At 24.9% G+C, this 23,007-nt stretch overlaps 2 protein-coding genes across 3 annotated transcripts in view; both read left to right on the top strand.

Annotated features, from left to right (window-relative positions):
* Positions 1-241: 241 nt before the first annotated feature.
* On the top strand, positions 242-15,852 carry LOC100210083 (eukaryotic translation initiation factor 3 subunit K). The gene is made up of 9 exons (XM_065799623.1): positions 242-388; positions 3,237-3,285; positions 5,488-5,537; positions 9,713-9,833; positions 10,051-10,125; positions 12,546-12,612; positions 12,695-12,772; positions 13,054-13,176; positions 15,751-15,852. The coding sequence occupies exons 1-9, from the start codon at positions 297-299 to the stop codon at positions 15,783-15,785; spliced, it is 690 nt and encodes a 229-aa protein (XP_065655695.1). The 5' UTR covers positions 242-296; the 3' UTR covers positions 15,786-15,852.
* A 1,344-nt stretch (positions 15,853-17,196) lies between these two features.
* The window catches only part of LOC101239969 (ubiquitin conjugation factor E4 A), a 40,653-nt gene continuing 34,842 nt past the window's right edge, over positions 17,197-23,007 (top strand). Inside the window, exons 1-9 of one of the 2 annotated variants that reach the window (XM_065799621.1) lie at positions 17,197-17,479; positions 17,548-17,675; positions 18,302-18,481; positions 20,209-20,279; positions 20,402-20,481; positions 20,960-21,024; positions 21,971-22,099; positions 22,193-22,330; positions 22,790-22,984. In XM_065799621.1, coding sequence (XP_065655693.1) covers positions 17,215-17,479; positions 17,548-17,675; positions 18,302-18,481; positions 20,209-20,279; positions 20,402-20,481; positions 20,960-21,024; positions 21,971-22,099; positions 22,193-22,330; positions 22,790-22,984 — 1,251 coding nt within the window. In that variant the 5' untranslated portion in view covers positions 17,197-17,214. The remainder of the gene's footprint in view (positions 17,480-17,547; positions 17,676-18,301; positions 18,482-20,208; positions 20,280-20,401; positions 20,482-20,959; positions 21,025-21,970; positions 22,100-22,192; positions 22,331-22,789; positions 22,985-23,007) is intronic. The other variant, XR_010639063.1, reaches the window with a different exon arrangement.

Genomic DNA, 23,007 nt, shown 5'->3' with positions numbered 1-23,007 from the left:
TGAACTGATGCCATATTATTGTTTGTAAATATAAATTTGATTTAATGATAGATATATAAAATTATCACAAGTAATTTAAAGCGGTTCAGTGACGGTCAACAACAGTTTTCCGCGTTCTTTAAATAATAATTACACTTAACAGTTTTATTATTTGTCTAATACAACATTTATGAATTAGAGATTTAGATTTAGATTTTAGAATTAGAGATTTAGATTTTAAAATGATTTGCCATTAGAGATTTAAATTTTAGAATGATTTGCTGGCCTAAAATTTTAACCTTAGATTAACAAATTTCATGTTTACGGCCTTCGAAGAAACACATTTGTTAAAGATGGCTGACTCAATGAAGGAAGATAGCGTAGCTGCACTCTTAAAAGGAATAGATCGGTATATAAATTAAAATACGCACAAAATATGTGCATTCTCTCTTGCCAACCTTTTAAATCCTTGTTCTTTGACTTAAAAATGTGGTCTTGTCCTTCTGATCTATAACTATTAGACTCCTCAGATCAAGGTTTAGGCGACCTTGTCATGTCACACGTGTTCATGTACCTTTTAATATAAATAAATATATGCAACTACAGATTTTGAATTAACATAATAAAGTTGATTATTGAAAGTTTTTGATAATCAAAGTTATTTGTGATTTTTTTAGTTAAGTTGGATATATATTTCCAAATCATCATAATACTGGTTCAATATTTTGTTACTTTTTTTTTTTTTTTGCCAGAAAATATAGAAAAAATAGCTTATTTAACTTATATAATTTTTCAGGTTTTTCCCACTAAAATATTTATTAAATTCAAAATAAGGCTTGGAATTGAAAATTATTCCTAATTTCTAACTTTAAAGTTATTATAGAATTAATCATGTACTTAAGGGTGTAAAGTCTGGGTTTACAACCCAGTTTAGCTATTAGGAAAAACTTAGTCTCATTACATTTAGCATTAAAACATTAGCCTCATGTTTTGTTAATACACCCAAAATTTGTTATGCAATTTTTTTAAAATTGTATTTAGTATGCTATCAAACCAAAGAGTTACAATACCATTTTGTTATTAGATTAAATACAGGATTGTATTAAATAAATGTAATTTTAAATGGTGTATTTTATTCAATTATGCAGTCAAAAAAGCTATAAATTAGAACATCAGATATTAGTTTTTGAAAAAGTCATTTTTTAATCTAAATTGAAGAACCATTGTGCAATTTTCTCTACTATTTTAGCTTTTTCTATAAAGCTAATTCATAATTTTACAAATAATTTTTTTTTCCTTGTCAGCTTATCGGATTGTTCAACATTATTTTATTTTGGTAAGAAAATAAAGTAAAGTGCAAGCTTCAATTTAAGCATAAGCTCAATTAGAATGCTCATCTTCTGTGCTTATGGTTTAAATATTGAACCCCTCTGCATTCATACACCATATCTCTGAAAGTGCTGAGTTCAACTAGATTTTTGTTAGAACTAGCTGCTCATTTTGCTGACATAAGGAATGTGTGAAGTTTTTAAGCAAAATTTTTTTTTTAATTTTTATACAGTCCACGTCAAACAAATAGCACATGCAATAACTTAGTAATAAAAATAGGTGCATGAACATATTAATTTTAATATAATAATACATATTTAACACAATTTAACACAAGAAATAAAGTTTAATAAAGGGACAATATTTTCTATGTTTTTGTTTAAAACATGTTAAAAAAAAAAGAAAAAGAAAAATATATTATGTGCCAAACCAATAGCACAAACACCATTTCAGCAGGTTTTAGAGATTTCTAAGATGTAGAAACATAACATATAGTCAATCTTCTCACCTTTCTTCATAATAACCTGAATGCAATGCTTATACATAAAGGAAATGAGCATTTCAACCAAAGATTGGGGGATTTTGTTCTGTTCCATCTGGATCACCATTTTCAGTTCTGTGACATTACTATATTGTTTTCTACTTGCATACATGTAATAAGATAAGTATCGCCAAATGTTTTCAATTGATTCAAGTTGGGTGAGAGCGCTGGATGATCTAACAACTGGATGTCATGTTCCATTACAAATTCCATCACAGTCTTTGCGTTATGTACCGATGCATTATCTTGCATAAAGACAAACATGTCCATAGTTGGCATGTCCATATGGCCATTAAGTAATCAGAGAGTATAATGATATAGTCTTCAGCTGTTTGTTTCCCTTCTAAAAACTTCAATTCAGATAGTCCAGCCTTGGAAAATGCACCCCAAATCATGATACCACCACCACCATTTTGTCAGGACAATAAAGTCTCGGGCTCTTTTTGTAAGTTATGCTAATAGTATTGATTTCCGTCTGGACCATCAAGATTAAATTTCTTCTCATCAGACCAAATAGTTAAGCCCCAATCAGGTGGACAAGACAAATGTTTGTTTGCATACGCCATGTTTCTCCATGTGATGTTTCTGATTCGCTGGCGTTGGCATACTCTTTGCATACCTCAGATGTTTGGCTTCATGTAAAGTTCTTTATATCATATGTAATAACACATCAATATCCAGCTGGGCGTGTATCAATCAGGCACTACAGCCGGTGTTTGAAGTTACTTGCAGTATGTGGCGTTTGTCATGGTTGGCTAATTTTGAAACATTTTAGTTGGATTTTGTTTTCAAATATGTATTAAGATCCTTCAAAATATTTTCGATCACCTTTCGACTTCGCTTTATATGTTTTGATACCTCAGACATTGATACATTGACAGCCTTGAATGCCTTGATCATAGCAACTTCTTTAGCATTTAACTTAGTTCCATGTCCCATAGTAGTCTTCTGTAACACATATGATTAGTTCACATATGATGGCCCTTTGGTCTATGTTAATATATGTATCACTTACCTAACGTTAGCAATTCGTCTGTTGTAGTCATATATTAAATGACTAACATGTGCTATCCGTTTGTCACCAGAAATTATCATATGGTCTATCATATTTTCACACCAGGAAAACATTTAGTGCCTAAAATGATAAGTTTCTTTTTGCTTCTCTGATTTTGACTATTTTTAGATATTTTAATGTTTAAAACAGTATAAAATGAATAAAATATATTATATTTATAGAGTGTGCTAATTGTTTGGCATAGACTGTATATATAGGTGTTTACAACCTAAAACTTTTAATGTTTCAAAAGATAATTATTTATGCTCTTAAAAACTTGTTTTTAATAAATTTCAAATGATGCTCATTTGATCAAATATTTTCTTTATTTAGATATAACCCTGAGAATCTTCCAACACTAGAGCATTATGTTCAAATGCAGGTTAAAATTTTTTTTTTTTCATAGTTTTCTATAAATTTTGTACACATTACTTACTGAGTATACTATATACACCTTAATTATTAATCTATAGATTTTAATGCTTTAATTTGATAAATTATCCTGATATGCAATAGATTTTTCATGATTATTTAGTATTCCTTCAACTCTTTCATAATGTCATATAAATAATACTATTTATATACAAGTTTTCTATAAAATTTGTATATAAACAAATTTTTATAGAAAAATATCATCCCAACTTCATGTTATTGAAATATCAACTTCAACACGAAATTGATAATTCAAACCATTTGTTAACAGCATTTTTAGATCACTCAAAAATAATTTTAAAACAATGATAAAAATAAAACAAATTATGCTAATATAAATGAGATGCTTGATATTTATGGTATAAAGAAATCAATATTGGTGACTCTAGGGATTCTGAAGGTATTTTAGAATAGGTAAATAAAGAGCTTTTATCCTTGTGAGGATACCTCTGAGGACTTCTTAGCTCAACCAGCTTTAGTTTTATCTTCGCCATCCATCAATAATACTCTTAAAATTCAAAGTTTTTTTCCATCATATTTCTGCATCCAAGGAGCATACAGATAGTGAATATAGAATCTGATGCTGAATAAGAAATTTATGAAAAATAATTTAATGACATAAGTATGGAATATGAGAAAACTTATTAACTACTTTTTTATTTAGAAAAGTTCCTTATTAACAAAAAGCTAAATATCTTTTAGATATTTAGCTTTTGTTAATAAGAAACTTTTATCTTGTTAATAAGGGACTAGATAATCAATTTTGTTTAGTTTTTTGTTTTATTTGTTTGCTTATCTTTTTTAATATTGAAACGATATTATCTATTCCTCTAATTATTATTTAAAGTTAAAATAAGAAATTAAATATTTTTGTTTATTTCAACATGGCATATTTTTGATCACTTTTTTTTTAATCTTTCTGACAAAAAGAAAATTTTTTTATTGTTTTATTCTGACCAGTAGTTTTTATTTTGTACCCTTTTCTTTGATCATGATTGAAATTTTTTATTTTGTTGCCCATCATGAAGTAAGTTAATAAAAAATTTTTCATTTAAAGAATCATTAAATAAACTTTTTTTTTTTTTATCATTAAATCATTAAATAAACTTTTTCTAACAAAAGTATTTTTAAAAAACTATTTTTTAAAATTTTTCTTCAATCCATTTATTTTTTAAATTAAGAACAAATGTATTAATCAATTGAATAAATAAGAGTTAGCTAATAACACTGCATTGCAAAGTTTAAAATATTGAATTATTACAGTACTATAATAAGTTTCATTTATTTACTTTTGGATAATTTTAATTGTTAAATATTAATTTTTGTAGTTTTTCTACTCTCTGAGATATGTTATTTTTCAACATTAAATCTCAGAGAGTACAAATAATATAATATTGGTGATTATGATATTGTTTTATCATGTTACGATTATGATACATTATATCAACAATATCATTTGATATCATTTGTAAATCAGTAATCATTTGATTAATGTAATTGTCAAACTTGTATTTCGTTAATATCAGAATCATGATATTTTTTCAGAATATGACAATTCAGTTGTCAGCATTAATTAAGCAGATTTTTAGTTAAATTAATTATACTATAAATTTTTAATTTTAAATTATTTTGTTACAAGGTTTAAGAATTAATTATGAGGATTATTAGTAATAAAGTAGTCTGTGCCGCAGAAAGAAAACTATTTAAAATATTATCTAATTTTGAATTCAAAGTTAAACAAAATTAACAAATCAAAAACTTTTGTATTTTATTAACTCAGCTTACTCTCTATTCACTTTTTTAAGGCTAGATGAATTATAATTTAATATATTAAAGAATCGAAAAAACTCAAACAGAAACTAATTAGAAATTTAAACAAATTTAAAAAAAATATTTAAATTTAGTAATAAAAAAACATTTTAAAGTTCTTCAAAAGCATAAAAAAGCTACAATAAAACCAAAAAAACATTGAAAAAGGCCTAAAAATATACAGTAACAAAAAACAAGTAACTTTCTCTATATCATTAAATTTTAATTTTTTGTATTACTGTTGATAAATTTAAAAAATGTTATGATTTTTTTAATATTGTTTTTTATGAGGTTTTTTTTATTTTTTAAAAAACATAGATATGCATGAATATTATTTTTTTAGGCTTTTGAGCAAACATACAATTTAGATGCAAACCTTGCAGTTTTAAAGTTGTAAGTAATCAATATAGTTAATGATAATAATAATAAATACTAATATTTTCTTTGCAGCTTTATCATTTTTTTTATTTTTTTGGATTTAGCATTGAAATACCAGATGGCTAATTATTGCACTTACATTTAAAATAATTTTAATTTTTCAAATTTTTAATTTAAAAATATTATTTACACCTAGATTTAAAATAATTTTAATAAATGTAAATATGTCACTATTTGCAATAATAAATGTGTATTACCTTAGTTCAGAAATAAACAATTATTTTTAGTTTGGATTAAAAATCACCAGCCACTGTGACCCATAAGCTCATAAAAGAGATAACACATTCAAGATTGAGTACCTGTTCTTTATATACTTGCATGATTAGTAAAAAATGCTACTTTTGTTTCTCATCTATATTAATTATAGAAGCTAATTAATATAAAAACAAGAGTAAAGACTAAACCTAATAAAAATAGAGGAGTGTTTTGTTTATCAAGGATAACAATTACTATGGATTAGAAAGGATTAATTCAATAATTTTAAAAACTTTCTCAGTGACACTATTAAATGGAGTATGGATAAGACCAACATGCACTTATTATTAAAACTCTTTAATGTCTTATGAGCAATAGATTCAGATACACCTCAGACGCATTTTTTTAGTAATAATTATGCTTCCACGTTAAGGGCCCACCCAGCCCTTAACATGGGAGCAGCGAGTTTATAAAATATTTTCTTTGCTATTTTTATTTAAATTTATATTCATCAACAAATTTCAAATTTCATGCAATAATCTTTTCATTTTCAAAAACTATGACCATATAAAGTTTTAACCCCCTCAATTTGAGGGGCTGTAAAAATTTCAAGTTTCATGCAGATTATTGCATGAAACTTGAAATTTTTTGATGAATTTGAATTTAGATAAAAATAGTAAAGAAAATATTTTATAAACTCATTGCTCCCATGTTAAGGACTGGGTGGGCCCAAAAATTAGGGTTTTTTTGTTCCCAAGCTTGAATCACCCAAATTCTTGCAAAACATTATTTTGATATTAGCATAAACATGCAAAAGTTTGGAGTTTGCACAATGCCTGTAAGTGTCAAAACTCGATCATCTAAAAATCCAGTGTAACATGGGTTTCTATTTAAAACAACCTATTAAATTAAGAAGGGGTGCAATGCAACAGAAATTTCTTTGGTCAAAAGAGATTTTCTGTTTTCACTGAAATTCTTTGCTTAAAAGATCTTCTACAAAACAGTAGCCTGATGCAGTTGATATCTGCTTAAGATTAGTATTATCTCTAGTTTTTACTCAAGTAAAAGCCCCACGTAAAAATGGGACTTTTTTCAAACCCGACCCCAACCACGGCAAAGTTATAAGACATAGCAGGGCTTAATAGAAAATCTGAAAAAGTTTATATGTTATAAGTTTATGCATACATTTACTATTAATTAAATACTGGCATATAAATATATATTTTTAAACTGATTCACTTTCAACAAAGTTGCAAGCAACCACTTTTAAGTAATGAGTTACTAGAAAACAAAGGATAGGATTAAAGAGAAAAAAAAACAGTTTAATGAAGACTTAAAAAGTTGTAGGTTGTATAATCAGGAAAAAATGAATTTGGGTGAGAGTTTTGAGGTTTTTATGATGTGCAAGGAAATAAACTTGGTTAATAAAAATTTTTTTAGCATGGAGGGACTATGATAGTATTTGCAGAAAAAAAGAAAAAGATGCAACCTTTTAACAATCAGAGAGTGGCTCAAGTTTGGCAGATATAGTAGGTCATCCAAAATTAAAATGTACATTTAAATGTGCTTTTAAACTTAGTCTCAGAGTGAGAGGGTTGTTATTTGTCAATATAGGAACATCAACAGTATTGTGATGTTCCTATATTGACAATAAGGTAAGGTATCAAAAAGTGAAAACTTTTTGTCTAGAAAAGAGTCTAAAGTTGAGTTGTCAACATATAGAGACTTTAGTTGTAAAATTATCAATAAGGTTGTTGTCATAGATAAAAACAATAGAGGAAAGATAGACATTCCAGTAACTTTAGGAGTACCGCGAGGTACTCCTAAAGTTATTGGAAATGAATAAGAGTGTCAGCCTTTGAGAATGACTTTAGTACGTGGTTTGAAAAAAATAGTTTAATAATCATAAAACTTTCATATGAAAAAAACTTATACTAGATAGAAGACTCATGGTAGGACAGTTATAGAGGTCAGAGTGTTTTCATCATAGTCTTACAAAAAAACACTTTTTTAAGACTATGATGAAAATGTTATCTTAAACGAAAGCCGTAGAATATTAAAATTGAGAATTAACTTTTGAATTTTGAAGTGATCGGAAGCCTGAGTGATTTAAATGTCTAACAATGGGTTAATCTGTTTAACTGGAATGGGTGGAAGAGTATGGTCATTAGATTCAAAAGTCAAATTAAAGGAAAAGTTCTATGCAAATAGCACTGCCTTTTTATAGGGAGAAGTAATAAGATCAGACCCATGAATAAGAGTTAAAATTTTAGACTTGCTTTAGTTATGACTCTGTTAAAGATTTTCCAAAAGTCTCAGAACTGAATCTGAAATAAGATACAAGATTTAGTCAACTGAGAATAACGTAGCTTAGCATCAGACGTATTTATTTATATTGACTTTATGCAATAAAAAATTCTTTCTCAAGAGGGATATTCTTGTAAAAAAGATGAAAAAAATGATTACAGTTTAATATAGCAACTACACAAAAAGGTGAAAAGCGTGAAGTAGAAAGCGGCTTGATGTAAAACCAACAAGAAGGAAAGAAAGCTTCCCTAGCTGCTTGAATGCAAAAGTTTAGGTAAGAGTCACATTTATGCATACATAATATAGATATATATATGGATAAAAACATATATATGCTGGCATACAATATCCTTACTAATTTGTATAAACTTTAGTATTTATATGGTATAGTATTTGTCAAAAGAGAAGATGATGATCAGATGGAACGTGTGATATCACTCTAACAAGACAAATAAAGGAGCCATAATCTTAGACAGGTTAGAGAAAGTGTTGTGCATAAAAGGAGAAGGCTAAAACTTGATGATGATGATCATGACGATGTTTATATATAAATATGTATATATATATATATATATATATATATATATATATATATATATATATATATATATATATATATATATACACATATAAATATATATATATATATTATAAAATATAGCAAAAAAACCACAGACCCCGCTATATTTTATAAAACTTGTCATTGTCACTGTAAAGTTTTAATCCCGGTCACTTACTAGCCCCAAATTAAGGACTAATTTAAGTCAGAGGTATCTTTTCCAAGACTCAAAGTAAGTGATTGCAAATTAGGATATCTGGTAATAATTCTGATCATCAAGTTCTCAGTTTATTAAAAATCATCAACACTGTTTTAATGAAATGGTCAATTTATCATATTGCACAAAATAATGAAAAAACAAAACAATAAATTTACTACTGCAAAAATAATAACAATCAAAACTTACATATTTCAAGTTATTGTTTTTTCAAACAACAGGTAATTTACAGATTATAAATAAATATAAAGCTATAGGAAAAAAAAATTACTAAAGGTCTGAAAAATTTGTGCAATAGTTTAAAAATCTACCAATATAAAATTATACTAAAGCTATTTTGCGCATTGTATGAAACATAAAAATCAATTTTTGTTTAGGGGGAAACTTTGAGGAGTTATTTATTTAAAAATTCAAATAATTTAAATTAATTAGAAATTAATTGATAGTAAAAATAATAATAAAAATTAAATTAAATGAATTAAAATTTAAATCATGATTTTTATTGATAATAAAAATAATAGTAAAAATATGGTTTTATAATAAGGTTTTATATCATTCAAGATCAATATAAATATTTTTTATTGAATAGCAGCTATTGACTTTGCATGAAATGCCATTGTTGATGTCATACTCTACCTGCCCAATCCCAACTGAGGGTTTAGGCAGGTTTAATCTTAATATGGACAACTTCTTTAATGGAAAAGAAAATTGTTTTTTAAAAATTACTAAATCAAAATTTCATTTAGTTTTTATTATCTATATATATACTTTATATAATACCTCCACTGCATGCTCTACAAAGATTTTCTAACTCTTTATATTTATTTTAAGTTTTTTTTTTTAACAAAACAGGTATCAATTCAATCCAAATGAATTTAAAGAAACAGTAACTTGTCAAATTTTGCTAAAGTCACTCATGAATCTCCCACACACAGATTTTGTTTTATGTAAATGTCTTATCATTGAACAACATGTATCTTTTCAGTTTACATACAGTTTTAAATAAGAATATTTTTACTTACTATGTCTTTAAAGCAATATAAACTTTTTAATTGTAGAGCACTAGATATATTACAGTAAAATATTTATAAAATTATTAGAATTAAATGTAATTTATAAAAAGTTGTATTCATACTATCGTCTGTTTTTTCAAAAATTAATTTTTATTTACTTTTAACATTGAATTAAAGCAATCATGTGAAAATGTAAACAAAGTAATTAAGTTATCAAATTTGCTTGAAACTTGTGAATTTCAAAAGTTTTGGGTAAGAAATCATTAAAAAGTATTATAATTTTTTAATGTTTAAAGAAATATAATAAAATATATGACTAAAAAGTTATTTTTTTAATAATTAATTTACATTAGTTTTTTCTTTTTATCACTTTTTGGCTTTACTCAAATACATTAGTATACAAAACGCGAAGTTAACCTAAAGGCTAACCTAACCTTTGCAAGAGTAACCTATTTATTAAGGTAGCACCTAAAATAAAATTTTGGACAAATCCCCCTCCCCCCCCCTTCTCCCTCGTTTATGTTCTATATAACAGACACAAACAAAATTCCTTCTTAAAACTCTTTTCGGGAGTAGCTTAAGACCTTCAAACATTAGACTCTAGTATTATAAAAAATATTTAAAAAAATGTTTGCTAACCTCAAAAGAAACAAAATTACATAAAAGTTGAGTTATAACTATTTGATATATAGATTATTATTTTAAGTTTTATTGCTTACAAACTGTTTTTTTTTTTCTTTTAAAGAATAAGATGAAGTTTTTTTAATCATAGTTTTTTGAAATGTTCTTATTAGAGACATTTTTATAATATGAATAAAAATAAATAATAAAGAGATTTCTAATAAGATAATGAAAAAATGTTTGTTTTATTGAATTTCATTGAAGTAGGGTTTATCACTAGTGGCATCTTTCAAAACATTCAAAAACATAAATATTTTAAAAAAATAAAAGTTATAAGTACATAATGTTATGCATTTTTAAAATGCTTATAAATTTTTGAACAGATCTATTTGAAATATTTTTTTTAATATTATAATCCATTATGCCAAAGTAGTGAAATATATAGCTATTTTTAAATTTTTTTAAACAAGTGTGACATTGCTTGTCTTTTAGTTTGTTTTGGTTGTTTTAGAATATGTTTTTTAAATCTGACATAGGCTTTATAAGCATTTTGCTGGAATAATTTCAACTATAAGATCAAATTTGTCTTACTAAAAGGTATAGAACTTAGATATTGTAACCAAAGTGATCAAAACAAATGAATGCGCAAATTCAAAATATAAATTTGAAAAAAAGTGTCAATCAAAATCATTTTTGTAAGCAAGAAGTTCTGAGTTTGACCTAACCACTGTAGTAAGGTGACTCAAGAAGGTAAAAAAACAGTACTCTACAGTAAAAAAAAATATCGGTTTCTTTCTATTGAAAACAAAGTTGTCATAAAATTTATCTATAACTTTACTAATCAAAGAAGATGATAATGATCTTTAAAAGCGTCTTTTTAAATGTAAAAATAAATATATAATAGTAGAACTTAATAAAATTAACTTAAAGTAATGATAATTTTGCTATCAATTCTATAAGAAATACTTATTATATAGTAATCATTATACTTAAATAAGTTCATACTTAATCTTAGTTCCAATAAGCCTAAAGTGAAAAAAAAATCTACTAATCTAATAAATCCCCATTACATTCCAATACATAAAACCCTTTAAAAGATTATAATCAAAATAACAAAAATATCGACTTATCCTCTCAAATGTTTCGTCTTAATGATGATAAAAACACTTTTATTAAAACAATGAAGACTTATATTCTTAACAGCAAAAAAATCAATTATTATAGACTTCATTATAGATAGATTGTGTTACGGCACATTTTCAAGGTCACTTCTCTTGATCTTGAAATTCAACTTATTTTACTAAAGTCACAAAATAAATCATATGCAACAAAAATAAAATGAAATTTTTTAAATGGAACGTATTTTTTGACAACTCAGTTGTTTAAAAAAACAAAATTTAACACTGTTGTTTAACAGCATAAAATAGAAGTATAAAGATACAATCAAAATTTTATTAGTGTCATTAACACTCATTTTTTAAGAACTATAAGATAATAAAAAATAAATAACAATAAATTCAAAATAATTACAGCTCAGCTCCTTTTAACTTTTTTTAAACCAAAGTGCCTATCAATAAAGCGAACAGAAATGATAAATAAACATCCATTTATATTGAAGTAAAATAAATAAGTTATAATCAAATAAAGACTTTGTGAATCTAAAGTGTGCTCAGTTTAGAAAAATTTTATTTCACAGAAACAATTTTTTTTTTTTTACAGAAAAATGACATAATAGGACCATAGATGTTAAATAAGAATTATATCAAGTAAGAATTATATTATGATTTAAAACTTAATCTAGAGGAATTATGGCATCTGTTTTAAGAAGCCATTTTGGTGAAACTCAATATGTTTTTGTAAAAAAAAAATATTAATGGTTAAAATTCAGTTTTAAAAAAACTTTATTAAACCAAATAATAATTCAGTAAAAAAAAGTAAACCAACATTTAAAAGAGCACAGTAAAACTTTTTTTTTTAATATGTAATTATATTTCTATTTTCTTATTTGTATTTTTCAAAAATAAAAAAAGTAGATAGCAATTTTTTTTTAGACAAAACTAAAAAATTGTGATGATCTAATAGAAGGCATTACCGGTTTCAAAGAATCTATTCGTAGTTGTAAGATTAAATTTCTTATGCAAATGAAACTTTTTAAAGATTTTTTAATTTTCTGTTGTAATTTTTTAAAATATATTTTTAGTCATAGTATCAGTTCTTCAGATAACTTATGAAAGTATAGCTAAAGAATTATTACTGCAGTTACTTGGTTTTCCAACTGGTAATAAGTTTTTTGTTTAAGGATAGATCTGATTTCTAGTAACAAAAGGTTTTGTTGCTAGAAATTTAACTTTAGTCTAGTGCCCTCCAGCACTAGATAATTGATTTATTTTTTCAATGATTTTTTTTTAACTATTAAGTTTTTTTATAGTCATTTTTTCAATAAAACATTAAGTGACATGGTTACTTTATGTTTTAGTGTTTACATTGATCATTTTGAATTTATAAATATGAATTAATCATTTTGAATTTATGATCAAATATTTTTGTTTGTTTGTTTAGAAACTGAGTTTTCAGATCTTTTGAAAGAATACAAATGGGTATTAAATAATGAAAATGTACTAATTGCAAATCAAGAAGCCCATATTAAATCAAAAAATATCAGTGAAAAGATAACCTTTGACAGTATGTTTAATTTTTCTTTATTGTTAAAACAAGGCATTTTAAATCATAATGCTATAGCATAAATGGTACCTCATACCATATCGTATCATTTTTATTCAATGTTTATTTTTTATTTGATTTTAAGGATCTCTAAGTATTGTGATGTTTTTTTTATTTTAAAGAGAATAAAAATAAAGTTTCGTTGATTTTATCTTGAAGTTTTAAAGTTAGGGATGTAATTAAAATTACAAATTAAATTGCATTGGCTGAGATGTGTTAATTCAAACATATAAAATCATTTTTAAGACAACAGTTTTGTAGTAGTTTTAATTTGTATTATATTATATCTTGTAGTTTTAATTATATTATTAGTAAATATTAAATTGGATTTGTAGTAATTTGTTAATTTGTGAATAACATCATTTTGTTTATGTTTAATAAAATTTATCAACTTTTTGTCCGAAGATTTTAATCACAATCAAATTTGATTTTTTAAATTTGTCTCTTAACATATTTTTTCAGTTGTAAATTTTCAATCTGTTTTAGTAAATTTTTCATAGTACTTAGTGATCCTTTTAATAATACTATTGATAAATAATAGGTTAAATGATATGTTTTTATTATTGTATTATTTTTTAAATTAAAGTCCCCTCCCTAAGGCTCCAGAATCTCTACTGTCAAGGATGCTATCCATGTATTTTTTATTTTATTCTTTTATTTTATTTGAAACTTTTTTTACCCTACACTCTAAAATTAACCTTAATTAATCAAAGATTAAAATTAATCTTGTTATTCAAAGTCACTGTGCAGAGAAACATATATAATATATTTATAGAAATATATATAATATATTTATAATACAGATCTTTAAAAAGTCTAATTGTAATTCTAGTGTTATGTTAGGATTGTCCTTAAAATAATAAGTTTAAAAAATGTTCTAAAATATGAGTTAAAATTGATTTAGATATTATCCTAAAGTCTAGCTGAAGACTCTTGATTGTTCAGTGTCATAAGATATTTTAAGGTGTTACTCTTAATTGTTTAATATTGTAAACTAATTATAGGTGTAACTAAAGACTCTTGAATGTTTAATCTCATGAATTTAATTTAAAATGTAACTAGAAACTTGCCAGTTTTTGATGTCTTCAATTAATTTAAAGTGTAACTAGAGACTCTTGGTTGTATGATGTTGTTAAATATTTAAAATCAAAATTAGTATCACTAAATTACAAAAGAAAACAAAAAGATTTTATTTAACATGATAGTTTTAACCTGTGGAGTGCAATGAGCCACAATCGTGGTTTGAAGCTTGTGGTGTTACTGTGTTCTGCCTGTTTGTTTGTTTTAATATCTTTTAATATTTATTAGATTTTATAAAATAGAAAATGATCTACATTCTTAGTTTTCTACTCAGTTCTGTCTCATATTCATACAACAGCAATTATAAAACAAAAGTGGAAAAAAAAAAGAAAAAAACCATTTTAAAGTAAGGACATGTCAATAAAGGTTATGGACAAATAATACATAATAGTACATAATGAGAAGTTGTGTACTATTTTTCATATGGAGTTTAGTTGCTTTTAATATAAATATTTTCTATATGATATATAATGTATTTAATTATTTAAGCACTTATATAGACTAGTGGTTAAACTATTGAGAGTTTTAAGTTACAAATTGATCTCTGAAAGTACCATGCTCAACCTTTTTTTCTGTGCAGCATTGTTGTTAATAAAAGAAAACCTGTTTTTTTGTGCAGGATTGCTATTGATTTAAAAAAGTGTTTATTTTTAATCATTCGTTCTGTTTAGTAAGTTGATTTCAATCATTTGTTCTGTTTAGTAAAATGATTGAAAAGAAACACTTTTTTTTTTATCAATAGCAATGCTGCACAAAAATACAGGTTGTTTTTTATTAACAACAATGCCGCACAGAAAAACCTTAACCTTAGCACCAACCTTGTTAAAGGTTTGTATTTTTGAGTTCAGGGTTAAAAATAAATTGCAAATAAAATTTATGAAAAAAAAAAATTAAAAAAAAGAGAATAAAAAAAAAATTGAGTAGCTTCCTTGATTATAGTGACTTTATCTAGAGCCTTGAGAAGATTAATAAAGAAAAAAAAAATTAGTTTTCAGATTTTTTTTTAACAAATGATAGAATAGCAGAACTTAACTCAGACAGGACCTTCTTTTTTTAATTTAATGAAAATCTGTGTGTGCGAGCTTTGTTTTAAACAAATTAACATTAGCAGGTAATTTGAATATTAGTTATTGCGAGTTTAAGTTAAAAAAAATGCATCGGTTTTATTTAAAGTTATTATTTAAAAAAAAAAAGAATACAAGTTCGTTTATTTTCAAGCATTAAAAGAATAAAACAATTGTGCATCAATTCCATGTGTTAGTGTGTCAAATTGACCACTTGCTTTCGATTTCTTATTTTCCATGCTGATATATATATATAATATATTATTACATAATATATTATATGCATATCTTGTACAGTAAGGTAATAAAAATATAAATCTTGTAGAGTAAAAAATTAATTAAAAAAAATGTACAATGTGCAAAAGTTTATATTATTTCAATTTTTTTTTAGATGTTTCTTCAATCATTCGTTCTGCTTGCAAATAAAATTTGATTGGTTTTACTAAATTTATAAATAAAAATCAAAAAGGAAAATAAATTTATTATTGCAGCATGAAGCTTGTGTTTTATTAAAATATTTATATTTAAAGTTATATCTAATAGTAATTATAGTTAAGATATTAGAATTACAATATTAGTTTATTATAATATTAGGTAAATTAACACTTAACAGGTATTTATATTTAAAATTAAGATGCTAATGTTTTAAATACTAAATATATTGTTTTAAATAAGCATAAATAAATGTTGATATATAAATTAAAATAAAAAAATTGTATGAATAGCTGTTAACAAATTTTAATCGTAGACATTTTTTAAACATTTCTTTTATTGTAAATAATGCATTTAAGCATTTCTATTTAAAATATGTTTTTTAAATAAAAATTGTTATATATGTGTGTGTGTATATATTTATATATATATATATATATATATATATATATATATATATATATATATATATATATATATATATATATATCGCCAAGGATAGTGCAAATCTGAATAACTAGAGTTGGATAATACAACATATCTGCACTACAGATAGTTTTGCAGGAGAAGGTCAATATTTTTTATTTCAATAGATTTTGGGTTTATTTTGACATAGAGAGTTTTATTCATATTCTTTGTAATATCAATATCAATATAATATCAATATAATATCAAAATCAATAATAGATATATATATATATATATATATATATATATATATATATATATATATATATATATATTTATCGTATATTGCATTGACATTTATATCATTGGAGATAGTGCAAACTCGCATAATTAGCATTGGATAATACAGCATACCTTACAAATGTAACCAATGAATATTGAGCATATAAACTAACAGCTTTAACACTTGGGTGTTAAAGCTGTTAGTTTATATGCTCAATATTCATTGGTTACATTTGTAAGGTATGCTGTATTATCCAATGCTAATTATGCGAGTTTGCACTATCTCCAATGATATAAATGTCAATGCAATATACGATAAATATATATATATATATATATATATATATATATATATATATATATATATATATATATATATATATATATATATATATATATATATATATATATATATATATCATATATATATATGTTTTATATATATATATATATAAAACATAGAAATGAGGTCAGTGATTTTTTGGCGACCTCAAACACTTTCAGGTCGGTAGTTAGGTTGGCATCGCCGAATGCCAACCCTAATTCTGAGGGTTGATACATATATATCTACATAAATATATATATATATATATATATATATATATATATATATATATATATATATATATATATATATATATATATATATATATATATATATATATATATATATATACCTATATATGCATTTAATTGTTTATTTAAATTTTTTACAGTAATAAATAATTTTAAAATGAGTAGTGAAGATAACAGTTTATCAAAGAACCCATTTATTGCTTTCTTTGGCAATGTAAAACAGGCTGAAGAGTATATAAAGGCTTCAAGAATTAATGTTTTGACAGATAGTTCTTTTGAAAATCTTGATGAGAAAATAAATGTTGAAAAAAATAATAGTAAAATAATTGTTGAAAAAGATACAGAAACAGTGGTGAACGATATTACAAATGAAATATTGAATGATTATTTGCAGCGCATCTTCCTTATCACTTTAAGTTCAGGTATATTTTCATGTTTAAAAAAATTTATCAAAAAGAAAAGCTAATTAAATGTTTCTTTGTTTATTTAGATACAAGCAATACAGGTATAATTCAGTATGGGGGGTTACCCAAAAGATGTATAAAACTTGAAGAACTAAAAAATGACTTAAAGTCATCAAATCAACCATGTCAACTTTCAGAGTTCAATCTCAACCAGGTAAAAAGTTTTACATTTGAAACTTTTTTTTTCAATTTTTTAGGAAAATTTGGAAACTTCTTAACTTTCAGTTATTAATTTTATAATAATAATTTTGTAAAAACCCATAATATTTAAGATCCATTAATTTGCCTTTTCTTTTTAAAAAATGTAAAAATATAGATTAGAGCAATCAAATAATGCGAAAAACGTTTTGAATGTCTCTTATTATTAAGATTATAATTATTATTACTTGATATCACCAGAGAAATTATATTATACAGTTAGTCATAAAGTCATTAAAGTGTTTTGACATTGTAATTTAGAAAAGTTTATTAAGTAGAGTTAATTGGTTAAAAATATAAAACATTCAATTATGAACATCCAATCAAAGTTTATAAAAAATATATAGTCTTAAAATTTAAAATCAAGTACTAATGGCTGTTATCCTGTTAATCTAAAAATAAAATCTTTTTTTGTGTGTGTTTAGTGACACCATGTTTGGGCAAATGTTAGTTTATTTATTATTCAACTGTTATTTATGATATGACAATGATATTGATGTTATTTATGATATGACAATGATTATGATATTATGGCAATGATATTTAATTAAATTTTATTTGTATTTTATATTTTACCTATAGGCTTTAATGGAGCGCCTTCAAATGAGTGAAGCTAAGAACAATGTTTGTGTGCAGGGGAATTATCATGAAAAAGCTAGTGCTGCCGTAGCTGAAGCAAGTGAAGATCTTCTTATTAAATATCTTTCACATTGTTATAAAAGACTTGTATCAGAAGAAGCATCTTTGTTAAGAAAGAATAAAGCAAGTTTTTTAAATATTTGAATTTTTTTTAATGTGTTGTTTTTAAGTGAAACGATAACTATTTCTAGATGGCATGTTATTTTAAAATGTAGTTGATTATTTTTTGATTAACAAATATTTAAATTACTAAATATCTCTATTTAAGAAAATTTCCTTATGATCATTGTTCTAGATATTTGTATTAGAGATTGAGAAAGGCAAAAGATGTGGATCTTAACGCCTGCAGAGTCACTGACACTAGAAACAAGCCATTCGGTTTGATGAGTATTAAAGTCACTAATAACAACAATATTGGCTGAAGAATAAAGAGAAAGGGCTTGGTCAATTTGATCATAAATAACATTAAAAAGAGCAGTCTTGAGATGAAGGAGAGCAGTATAGAATAACAAGAAAGGTGATAGAGTGAAGTGGTGCTAAACAAAAGCACATAAAAGAATAGTTTGTGGATTCAAACCTAGTTTCCTGACAAATGGGTGAATTCTTACGATTGTAAATGCCCAGGTTAAGCATGTAACTATTGGAGTCTTTACAAGTTAAAGGAAGATAACCATCGCGATGGTCACAAGATGAGACAGCTGAACACAAATTATTATTACAAAGAACAAGTTTGTCTGGTGAACTTTGAAAGAGATAAGACTTAACAAAAGAAAAGTTACTTTAAAGGCTGATGTCAGTGAGTGACAGATTTAAAGAACTTGGTGATGACCGTGGTTTTTTGTGTTTTATAGTTTTTGATACTTAAGTATTTTTTTAAATTGGTTAGAGAACTTGACTCAAAGCACAGACAGTACTCAGTACACTATTTAATAGTCCAATCAATTGCCTCATTACTAGTAATAAACCCTAACAGAGGACTAACTTTAACAAAGGGCTCCACAATGTACACCAAATGTACAAACAGGAACACCATCCATGCACAACATGGCACTGCTAGTTTTTTGATATTTTACAGCTCTTGATGGAATCAGCCTCTCTGAGAGCTAACACAGAGTTCAGGAAACCTGACTACCAGCTGGCCTCAGAACCATAAAACTGAGTTTTAAAGCTGTATTCTCATTAGAAGATAATAAAATGAGTTGTCTAGTCATTAAAACAAAGACACAAAGAAAACTCATGCAATGAGTCAAGATGATCCAGCATTCAACATCCTAACCTGGACACAATGTATTAAAAATACATCTTCGCCAGCCTAATAGATGAAGAAGGGTTGCAAAGCTGGTCGACAGATAGAATCTGTTTACCCTTTAAATCTTTGTCTTAGAGGCCATCTACAAGACAGTAGCCGGGTGCATTTGATTTCTGCCTAAGATGAGTATTTTTATCGAAACATCATCTCAAATACAAAGATAAAGCACACTTGAAAAAAAAATAACAAAGAGTTTTAAATTTATGTTTTTCTCTGCCTAAAATTTCTCCTCAAATTACACTATGAAACAATTGAAATTTGAAACAAGAATTGAAATTGCATACAAATTTATTTAAGCGATTTTTCATTATAGTCTCACCAATATAAAGTAAACAATATACATTATCATTAAAAGTAGAAAACAGAAATCGTTTTCTGTTTGTATTTTTGTTAAATTGGAAAATGTAATTAATGTGTAAAATGTTGCCAAGTTGATTGAAAAATGACTATTAATTATATATATATTTTTTTTAATCAATGTTATATTTTATATTAATGTATTAATAAGTAAAAATTGTTTAGTTTAAAATTTTCTTCTTAGGACAGTTTATTAGCAGAAAAAGTTTTGAATCTTTCAAAATCCTGTAGACGATTTATTGTTTCTTTTACTGGGTATAATGTTTTAAAATTATTTCAGTTTATTATTTTGATTAGAATTTTATTTAAAAGAAAATTTTAATATACTTTACATATATTCTGTACATTTTTTACATGCAAGTCAAATTTGGTTATAGGACAATACTTCTTCAACCAGATATATTTCCTACTAATAATCCCCATGTACAATTGTTTAATATTATTATGCAGTTATCAGGTTGCAATTTTTTTTAAAGTTCATTTAAAACTTTTATATTTGAGTGTATTTTTATTAAAATGTTATTTAGACATTCTGATTATCAAATTTATTTTAGTAAAAGTACTTCATATGAACAATACATCCATGATTTGATTGAAAATCAAACAAAAATCAATTTTTTTTATCTTGGATGACTTGTATAGTTGACTTGTAGAGTCTTTTTTTTTTTTGCTTTTTAAAGCTTAATCATCTCAATGAATCTGTTTAAGTTTAAATCACCTCAATAAATCCATTTAAATCCTAAATTGCCTCAATCAATCCAAAACAAATTTAGGGGTTTATTTCTTTTTAAATTTTAAGAAGACTTTTAAAAGAGAAAAATTATAAGCAGAATAAATTATTTTTTTTATGGTTCTCTTTTTATGAAAAAATTATTTAAACTTTATTAATTAAAGTTCCCAGATTTTCATGTTTTCTTTTATGTACACTATTTTAGCTGATCCTGATATGAATGAATTTTTGTGCAAGCTAGTGGAGTTACATACTGATGAAAATGACCTGGTAAAAAACATTAAGTGTAGTAGATTTTATTAGATTATCATTGATAAGTATAATAAGTATAATATGTTTACAATGTTAAACTTATGTTTACATTAAGTAAGCTGTTAAAATTATGTTTACATTAAGTAAGCTGTTAAAATTATGTTTACATTAAGTAAGCTGTTAAAATTATGTTTACATTAAGTAAGCTGTTAAAATTATGTTTACATTAAGTAAGCTGTTAAAATTATGTTTACATTAGGTAAGCTGTTAAAATTATGTTTACATTAAGTAAGCTGTTAAAATTGGTCATAAATATAAAAAGATGAATGTTATTGAAGTATAATATTATATACTAATCAGAGTTCCTTATATTGCATAGTATACTAAATACAATATTTCATGGTACTAATATTTAAATAGTCTTTTGGCATATATCTTTTAGAAAATAAAGAAAGATGATTTCATGGTACTAATATTTAAATAGTCTTTTGGCATATATCTTTTAGAAAATAAAGAAAGATCAAAGAGTAATAAAAAAAGCTTCTTCGCTGAAGTAGATATTACCTGTCAAAATAAAAAAATTTTTGCAATTATTTTTGTCCACGATACATACTTCCTGCCAAAACTAAAATTTTCAGTCAGTGTATTTATACAATTTTCTGTCTATCCCTATTTCAGCATGACATTATATTTAATATATAAAAATTATAGTATTGATTTTTTTTATTATGTTTATTCTGATAGTAATTTATTCTATTAGTATTTATTTTGACCCAACATCAAATTTTCTTTTCTAATGTTTCAACTTTACCTCAATTTACCACCTAAAATGCTCGATTTAAACATTTATAAGTTTAAACAAAATATTGTTATGGTATTTTTTTTTAAGTTTCAAGTTAAAAACTTTTTTTTTTATCTAATAAATGTAAATTTTTATATTAAATATTTTCATTTTTTTTTTCAGAGTGAAATATTTAGACCTTTATTGGATGAAATTTGGGAGCGATGTGTTAATTTGAAACTTTTGCATAAAGACGTTAGTGCTTTGCTTGAATCGATAATTTTTTTCTCAAAATATAATTCATTAACTTGGGTAAGTTTTCAATTCAGATGCCTGTAGATTTTAATGTCCATCTTTTAAATTTACAAAGCAAAGGTAATCAATATTTGAAGATTTTATTTATAGATATTGCTAAAGAGTCCCCATTGGTTACCAAGATTCAGTTCACACTTAGTTACTCTTGGTGTAGCATTTTCAACACAAACATTACTTGGTAGATTACTCCAGTTATCTCCTATTCCAAATGATGTAACCACCCCATCAGTAAAGAATTTACTTTCTTTTTTTTTAAATTATATCTAGCTACTAAAATAATTTTATTTCTAGTACATGTACATTTAATGAGTTCATAATCTTTATTTTACATTATTCAATATCTAATTTATTTGCATTTATAAATAAGAAATATAAAAAGGTGATACAGGTAATATCAAAATTACTCTTATGTAACACCGACAAAAAAACTAAAAAAAAAACAACTGGGCGAGTAAACAATATAATCAGGTAGAGAATTCCATATCTTGATTATTCATTTACAGTAGAAAAATCTTTGCTAGATCTTGAGCTAGAAGTCAGCAATAATACTATTTATTAAGATTGTTTAGCTTAGATTTTTTTGCATTATTTTTATTTCTAATTTCTTTGTTGTTTTTTTAGCTTTTACAGCACTTTTTTGTTGTTTTGTTTTTGAAATTATTTTATAAACATTTTGACAACTTTTAGGAGCATTTCCTTGAACCCTCGCGTCAATCTGAGTCCCAGATGAATTTTATAACAGAAAGTCTTCAACGTCAAACTGATTTTATTGTTACAAAGTTACATGAATTTCTTTACAACATTATGAAAGTTCCTGATGCTCAACATAGAGTTATGTACTGGATTGGATTGTGTTTAGATTGTAATAAAGATCGAGCTAAAGTAAATTTTAGTTATTGTTATCA

This window comes from Hydra vulgaris, chromosome 06 (genome assembly GCF_038396675.1).
Source record: "Hydra vulgaris chromosome 06, alternate assembly HydraT2T_AEP".
Taxonomy (NCBI): Eukaryota; Metazoa; Cnidaria; class Hydrozoa; order Anthoathecata; family Hydridae; genus Hydra; species Hydra vulgaris.
The sequence above is the reverse complement of the archived record's forward strand: the minus strand, read 5'-3'. Positions and strand labels throughout refer to the sequence as shown.